This window comes from Echinops telfairi, unplaced genomic scaffold, assembly GCF_000313985.2.
Source record: "Echinops telfairi isolate 266 unplaced genomic scaffold, ASM31398v2 ScPeMD7_1;HRSCAF=3_0, whole genome shotgun sequence".
In the NCBI taxonomy this organism is placed as follows: Eukaryota; Metazoa; Chordata; class Mammalia; order Afrosoricida; family Tenrecidae; genus Echinops; species Echinops telfairi.
In genome coordinates, this window is record NW_022103896.1 from 42,143,846 (window position 1) to 42,152,473 (window position 8,628).

The 8,628-nt window shown below is 43.9% G+C and overlaps 1 protein-coding gene and 1 pseudogene across 1 annotated transcript in view; one reads left to right on the plus strand and one right to left on the minus strand.

Annotated features, from left to right (window-relative positions):
* The window catches only part of LOC105979245, a 3,543-nt pseudogene extending 1,571 nt beyond the window's left edge, over positions 1-1,972 (plus strand).
* Positions 1-7,714, minus strand: part of CPQ (carboxypeptidase Q) — a 428,656-nt gene extending 420,942 nt beyond the window's left edge. Inside the window, exon 1 of the mRNA XM_004697707.2 lies at positions 7,286-7,714. Within this exon, the coding sequence (XP_004697764.1) occupies positions 7,286-7,697 (412 nt within the window). The 5' untranslated portion in view covers positions 7,698-7,714. The remainder of the gene's footprint in view (positions 1-7,285) is intronic.
* Positions 7,715-8,628: the final 914 nt, after the last annotated feature.

Below are 8,628 nucleotides of genomic sequence, written 5' to 3' on the forward strand. Positions count from 1 at the left end.
GTTCCTATTGGCCAGGTTGGCACAATAAACCTAACTATCACAAGAAGGGTTATGAAAGAAGAAGGAGTGGAAACAAGAAACACAGGGATGTGGTGGGATAAGTGATATCACATTGAGGGAATTGCAACAAATGAGATGAAACAAAATGTGTATGATTGTTGAATGTAAAGCTGAGGATCTGTTCTATAAACCCACACCTAATTCACACACACACACACACACATACACACACAAATTAAATAAAAGGGGAAAAAAGACTATATAATGAGATTTTTATACATCAATTAGAAATAGAATTAAGCACCAATAGAAAAGGGCAAAGGACATAGATATGCACAGATAGTTTAAAGAAGAAAAAACATTGAAACAGCAATAAGTATGAAAATGTTAAAACTCACCAATAGCAGAGGAAGGCAAATTAAAATAATAGTGAAATAGCACTTTTTGGACATCAAATTGGCAAAGATTAGAAAAAAATGTCCAAATAAATGGAAAGACAGACATGAAAATGTTAAGATAAACTGTTGATAGCATGATCGATAGTCTTTCTACGAAAAATTCATCAAAAGCTCAAAAATATCAACATTTATATTAGTATTTTAAAAGGTTTAAACATATATAGATATTGTATTATAAGTAATTTACCTTGCATCATATACATTTTATATTCACATTTTAATCATTAAAAATATTAACAAAGAAAACAAGACTTCTAAATTTTATTGCATTTTGTTCAACATAGCACTTTTCAAACCGCATTTTGTCAGATTCCCAAAACCTGCTAAAATACTACCTTCATTTCTCCTTATTCTCTAATCTTACTTTTCAAAAACATAAACCTTCCCTTTTAAAAATCTATTCGTAGGTCTAAATTAAAAGCTTTTTATAGCCAGACTATTTAAAACAGGGGAAGAGAAAAGAAAGCGATCTAAATTTCAATAAGAGATCCTTAGTTATGTTGCATACCTGAGTTTTATAAGCATTAACATTTATTTGCAGGGCTACTTATTAGTGGAATAAATTTAATAGGATATCTGAGGGAAAAGAATGAAATTGCATTCAGTGTGACTTGAGACTTTTAAAATACAGGGGTTTCGATGAGTTCATGGAAACTCCCCTTATCCTTTTATTCTATGCTCCACAAGCTTTCTGAAGTCCTCTTGTACATATACACGGACACATCCATACATCCATGTAGACATTCGTACACACATATGGAAAGATCAAAGGGGAAAATTTAAATGCTTGCAAAAACTCCAGATGAAAAGATAGCATGATTTTTATTGTTTTGATATTAGGTACATGTGTTCTATAATGAGCAAGCATTAATTTTATAATCAGGAAAACATGTCAGTAAATGAAGACAGACCCACAGCAGCATCATTCCGTGGGTGGAAGGAAGTATCTTTATTTTATGACAGGCAGATACTAGCCGCAGGAAAGGACCACGTAAAAGAGAGGCACTGTTCTTCAAATACTGAGTGTACTTTTCCGCTGGGAGTCACTGCCCCGCCAACGTGGGCAGGCGCCAAGGTCTTCGTCCTGCTAGGAGGCCCCGCAGACACAGAAGAGACCAGAAACAGTCTGATAAACAGTGCAAAGCAGCCCAGGTGGGCACAGGTCTGAAAGCAATCCCTGTGGAGGCGCTTCCCAGGAGAAGGAAGCTGTGCTGGGAAAAGTGGGAGTGGAAGCCAAACAGGCAAACTCTGTCATTGGGAATTGTGTCTGAGTCCAGCTGATCAAGGTCGGCCAGAACATCACAGCCTTGGTGCCCAAGGGTGGTTGCTTGAATGTTCTCAGGAGAAATGATGATGTGGCGGCATTTGGTGGCAAAGGCCATGCCGTCAGGAACATTCCTGGTGACATTTGCTTTTAGCTTAGCAAAGTAGCCAATGTGCCGCTTTGGGCTGTATACAAAGGCAAGAAGGAAAGGCCAAGATCATACGTTTTGATGGTAAATGTGTGGTACTAGTGGTACAGATAGGAACTGGAAACACAGGGAATCCAGGACAGATGAACCCCTCAGGACCAGTGGTGAGAGTGGCAATAACCCAGAGGGTGAGGGAGAAAGGGGGAACAGATTACAAGGATCTACATATAACCTCCTCCCTGGGGGATGGACAATGGAGAAGTGGGTGAAGGGAGACGTCGACGGTGTAAGATATGACAAAATAATCATTTATAAATTATCAAGGGTTTATGAGGGATGGGGAGAGGGAGGGAAGGGGGAAATGAGGAGCTGATACCAAGGGCTCAAGTAGAAAGCAAATGTTTTGAGAATGATGAGGGAAAGAAATGTACAAAAGTGCTTGACACAATGGATGAATGTATGGATTTTGATAAGAGTTGGACAAGCCCCCAATAAAATGATTTTTAAAAAATGTGTGGTACTACAATGTCTTTGCCAAAAAAAAAAAAGGAAATGCTGAGTGTATAACCACTATGGACTAAAAGTGCATTCATAGGTACAGAGGGGAGAGAGACAAGATTCAATCTAGTCCTTCGAGATGTCCCAAGCTAGTAGGAAACATGCGTGCAAAACATAATAGTTTGGGAAAGCCCAACACCTCTCAGGATATGTTTGTCTTCATAGAGGGTTAATTTGTCCCAAACTACTGTATTGGATTCAGAGATCAGACCACAGAGATCCCCAAAGTTGTCTCTGCTGGGGAAGAGCTTCAACATGCTGCTCACGATCTTGCCCATACATCAGCCTTTCCTGGATTTCCTGCTGTCTCGCTTGTCCTTACACTAGTTCCACTCAAATCTCATGTCTGCTATATTAGTCCAGGATTGAGTGAAGGATACATTTCCTTCTTCCTTGTCTCTAAGAAGACAAAGCTTTATGCAGCATCTCAACTTACTCAGCTTGTCCATACATTTGCCTTCTTCCAGTTCCATACCGCCAACTCCTGCTATCACCTACTATCATACTCAAGTCTAGAATTAGAAAGTTAAGAACATACTCATCACAATAACAAGAACCTGTGGTTGGTTATATAAGGAATCTGCTCCACAGCGTATGCCTGGAAGAGCATGGATAAATTGTGGCTGCTCACCCAACCCACAGATTCCCTGATCTGGAAGAGACCAGCCAGGTTCAGAAGCTGGTCCTGTCTCATTTTACTAGTGGCAACGTTCAGGCCCAGAGAGACGAATGAGGAGACCAAGGACAGGTCATACAACCAGTCAGCGGCCAAGCCAAGGGCGAGCCTGTACTCCCAGAACAGAGGCTCGGAGATGGAACACTGCACCGCTCTACCTGCATCTAGAGATCATTTTATGCTGACTCCACACTCTTTCCCGTGGGAATATTCCTCCACCTGGTCCAGCCCAACTCTCCAGTCTCCTCAACGCTTAAAATAGTCCAGTTGCCAGACAACTGTTTATCTGCTTTGAGCTCCGTGGAATGAGAGATGGGGTGAAAGTGAGTCTTGGAACACCAAAATAGATTCCAGTGAGTCAAACTCACTTCCCATGGGTTTAGAGGCCCCAGGAGCAATCAGTAAGTTGGCTTAGTTTTCAATACCAGGCAGACAGCCAGGGGCCAGCAGGGCCAGCAATGGGATGAGAAATGAGGATAAGGAGGGAAAAGCTTGAGAAAGCATGCCCAAAAGGAAGATGCGGGAACCAATCTATTCTGCGGTTACACTACAGGTATCAGCTGCTAGGGAAAAAGATCTGCTTCAGCCAAATGCGAAAAAGAAGAGTATCACAAGTAAACATAACAAATTATATATATTTGTATGTAGGGCAGTAGAGTCTAGTAACTCAAAAGCAAAAGGCTAGAATTTTACAGTTTGATCAGGTCCACACTTGGCCTCTTGCCCTTTGTGCAAACGACTTAACCTCTTGGAATCTGTGTTCGTTTCCAGCTGTAGAAAAAGGACCCGGGTGTTTTAAGACAGCTAGGAAGTCTAGCGAGTTGTTAGTTATAGGATGGTGCCTAAGATTGAGATTCAGAAGCCTTGATGACACACTGCTTAAGGGCGTAGGTGCTAACAGAACGGTTAGCCAGTCAAAGCCACCAGCCTCTGTGGGTGAGAAAGATAGCCTTCCCACTTGGTCGTTGAGATGCTCCGAAGGCAGTTGTGACTGATAAGGACCCGTGTGCAATGGAAGAGAACGCCGTCCCATCAGTCACGCAGCATCCTCACCATGGCTGTAACGTTCCAGTCAATTCCCCTGGAGCGGTTCCACCCGGTCCCACGGGGTCGCCATGAGTCAGCATCACCTCGACGTGACAGCCACAGGTTTGGTGTTGGTGTTTGCTGTGGTTCAGTCACAGATCGGTGCTTGACGGAAAGGAGTGAAACAAAACTCCCAGCAGACCCCACGAACCCCCAGAACAAAAGGAGGAACAAAATCAAACCTGACCATCCCAGTGCGTCTTCGGAACGGAGGCCTGAGGTGCTTAGAAGAGCCTCTCCCCAGCCAAGCAACAAGTTCACAGATGCAGAAGAATAATGGTGATCGCTATTGAAAGCCCTGGTGGCACTGTGTGTGGGTGGGGCGGTGGGCTGCCAATCTCAAGGGAGGAGGCACAACCCCATCCGCTGCTCCTCCGGAGAGAGATGAAGCTGCCTGCCCCCGGAGAGACGGACAGTTTCAAACACCCTACCTAGGGTCTCCAGGAATCTGAGTCCACTTGATGGCAGTAGGGTTGGTATTTCGGTCTTTCAACACCATTCTAAGGGGATACCACGTGGAGAAGTATCCATTCAAGAAGATCTAACTCTCCCTAGATGGGTAAGAATCGAAGACATTTGAGCCATGACTTGCTCTCTGCTGTGAAGTGGGAGCTGACCTAATGACCCCATGTAGATTTGTTCCACCGGGTTTTCTTGGCTGTAATCTGTACAGAAGCTAATCAGCAGCCCTTTCTTCTGTGGTCCTGCTGAGTGGGTTTGAAATGCCTACCTTTCAGTTAGAAATCCCCAAACGAAACGCACTGCCATTACTTCAATTCCAGCTCACCGTGAGCTTGCAGGGTAGAGTAGAAGTGCCCATAGGGTTTCCAAGACTGTAAATAGTAACGGAAACAAATTGCCACATCTTTGTCCCTCAGAGATGTTTGTGGGTTCGAACGACCAGATTTTCAGGCAGGAGCCATGAACTTCAGCCCTGCATTACTAGGGCACCCCCGCCTTAGAAGACTCAGCAGAGAAGAGAGAGAAGGAAACCCAACGTTTGAATAGGCCGTTTCCTAAGGAAGGGATACAAATGGCCTCCGAGTACATGAAGGAAACATTCGACACCATCCATCATTCAAGAAAGGCATATCAAGGCCACAGTGAGAGATGGCTTCACACACCTGATTGCTGTGTGCCATGGGTCAATCCCATCTCACAGTGGGAGCAGACCCCCAGGGCTTTTCTGCAGGGAGACCCTGGTGATCTTCTAGTTCACCGCCAAGAGCTTTGTCATTGCGGTACCAGAGCTCACACACAGTCTGCTGGCTCTGATAAAAAAACAAAACAACCAGGGACAAGAATACGTACCCTCCTAGGCTTACCTAAACCCAAACCAAACTCACTGCCGTTACACCCACTCAGACTCCCGCCTACGACAGGACAAAGCGCAACTGCCCCCTCGGCTCCCGGGGCTGTACATCTTTGTGGGGGCAGAAAGCCCCCTCTTTCTCCCGAGGAATGGCTGATAGGTTCCCACTGCTGACCTTGTGCCTGGTATACGCCGAGAACTAAAAACACACGTCTACACAAGAAACTTGGATATTGGTGCTCGCGGCAGCATTTTTTCATACTAAATGAAAGGTTAAAAAGAATAACTGTCCATCATGTATACATGGATAAATAATAAAGCTTCCCCACATAGTGGAATATTATTTGGTCATAAAAGAGAATGGCATACTGACACAGGTTATCACATGGCTTAACTGGGAAACATTAAGTTAAGCAAAAGAAGTCAGTCACGAAAGGTCACCCCTGCATGGCTGCACATCTCTGAGCTATCCTGAACAAGCAAGTCCACAGACACAACGTGGACTAATGGTGGCATCAGGCTCAGTGGCAGTGGGCATGGGGAGGAACTGACAATGGGGACTGGGCTTCTTTAAGAGGTGATGCAAATAGTTTGTATTGAGTAATGGCTGAAAATCCCCTTCGTCTGCTAAAAGCTATTGAATTACTTATTTTAAATGTTGTGAATTTTGTGGTATATAAAAGTTATCTCTAGAAAGATGTTTCAAAATCAGCTAGCTGTTCCCCTTTCGCCTGAGTTTTCCTCTTGGCTTAGAAAAGAACCAAAGGGTAGAAATTACTTTCTCTGGCACAGGAAATTATTGCATAAATACCTTCAAGACTCGCTGATAGCTCACGGTGGACGGGTTGTAAATTCCAGGTGTAGGCACTTGTAGTGTCTGATTAAGTTGACTCAGGGTGCTAATAAATAAAAGTGTGTTTCCAGCCTAAAATTCCTTGGATTAGAGGCTTTGGGGTTTTATAAAAGAATGAACTCAAGTCAATTCAGTGTGCAAGGTCCTGTTCACTGTGTCTTTCATTCAAAAGATTCTGCACATCGAAACCACTTGGAAGGGGGCATAGGTTTTCCATCCTCAACCCATTGCCATGCAGCCAATTCCATTGTATAGCGACTGGCCCTTAGGGTTTCTGAGGCTATAAATCTCTAAAGTAGCAGCAGCCTCGACTTTATCCCGAGGAGTGGCAGGTGGGTTTAAACCACCAACCTATAGTTAGCAGGCCAATGCCTAGCCCACAGCACCACCAGGGTTGCCTTTTGCACCCTACTTATTTGCATGCTACTTCCCAGTCACTCTGCAGGAGAAAGGTGGATGGGGCTTTCTACTCCCACACAGAGTTGCAGTCTTGGAAATGCACATAGTCAGTTCTTCCCTGTCCTGTACGGTCGCTATGAGTCAGCATCCATACAATGGCAGGGTGATGGGCTTTGTAGGTTTACATGTATTTTTGTTATCTTCAGAGACACTACTGTTTTACTGGATGGAGATTAGTAAGTAATAGGGCTGATTATGTGTCAAGGACCAATAACTGTCATCTGTCCTTCTTAAAAGTTACTCACTCAATCTTCTTTCTGAAAAGACAGGAAGAAGCAAGAGAGAAAAGGAAGTCGGAAGAAAATCTAAGCGTAGACAACTCTTTAGGACAATCCAGTAAGAAAATATCATGTTTTCCTTTTTATCGTAAAAGTTATAATATGAATCAGGCCTACTACAATCAATTGTTCAAACAATCTTAGATTCTTTCACAAAATACATAGAAAATTGACTTGAAAAGACAGTCAGTACCTTCTGGGGGGGTCCCAATGCTACTGCCAAGCCCCAAAATCGCCATCTTGTGTGTCCTAGGCTCCAGCATCACAGCAGACTCCTCGCCCCTTTCCCAGTGGGGTATCTTGACTGGCTCCAGGTGGACATTCTCCAGCCCATCTTCCTTCAGGTTTTGGTACATGATTTGAATGGCATTTTCTAGGCTCTTGGAGCCACTCAATCTGTGCCCAACAGTGTCAACTAAGCGTGCCAGTCGTTCATAGGATCTGTTCTGGGCCTTTCCATAAACAGCAAGATTAATGATGGCTTTAGCAACATCTCCATAGCTGGCTATTTCTTCTTGTCTTTCTTGAAAAGTCTTCTGAGGGGCACCAGAGACCAGGGATAAAAAGTGAACAACGCCAACAAGCGTGATGAGAAGGCGCTTCATTTTCCCCCCAGGTTCTTCTTCCTAAGGTAATCAACAGAGGAAACAAACATTCCTGTTTCAGTGCAGCAGAAACATCACAGCCGTCTTCCCAAAGCACAGGGGTTCTGCACCCCCTTCCCAACCACTCCTCAACATGCACCATCCTCACCAGTAACCACAATTCCCAAGAATGGCGAAGCAAAAAAGGTTTGGCCGTATTGTAGATAATGGTCTTAACTATATCCACAAAAATCACCTTTCTGGTAATTTTGCTGAAAAGATGCCAGCAGACGAAAGGCAGAGGAAGAGGACTAGGATGCAGGGAGGAAGCAGCTGGAGCAGTGGTGACAACAGCAAAGGGCTGCTGGTGCAGGTACCCCCAAGTCCATGTTAATGTGTACAGATCCTGAGTGAGAAAGGACTAACCCATAAGGTGTGAGGTACCCCCAAGTCCATGTTAATGTGTACAGATCCTGAGTGAGAGAGGACTATCCCATAAGGTGTGCTGGGCTGTGATCTTTAAACATGTAGATGATCAGATTGTTCTCCCCGAAGCAGCTGCTGTGTTTGAACCACCATCCTTCCGCTTAGCAGCTCAGTGCTTAACCATCGAGTCCTCCAGGCTGTCCGTGGAGCAGCTCCAAACAGTTCTCAACGTCCCCACAGCCTGTTCAACACAGAGGCTCTTTTCTAAATGGTTTCCCCATTATCCTTCCACTGAAAATAGTCATTTCTTCATCTATGCCCTGGGAATATTTTGTCAATAAATATAAAAGGGTGGTTATTGAATGCCTACTATATGCCAGCGACTACTATATGTGGGGGGTTATTAAAAGGAAGAAACTTTTTTTAAAGCAGAGACTTAACCATAAAATGATTGGATTATTTTACCATCTAACTTTATCACTTCTAATAATCATAATGAAAATATGATAATAATAACCATGATAGA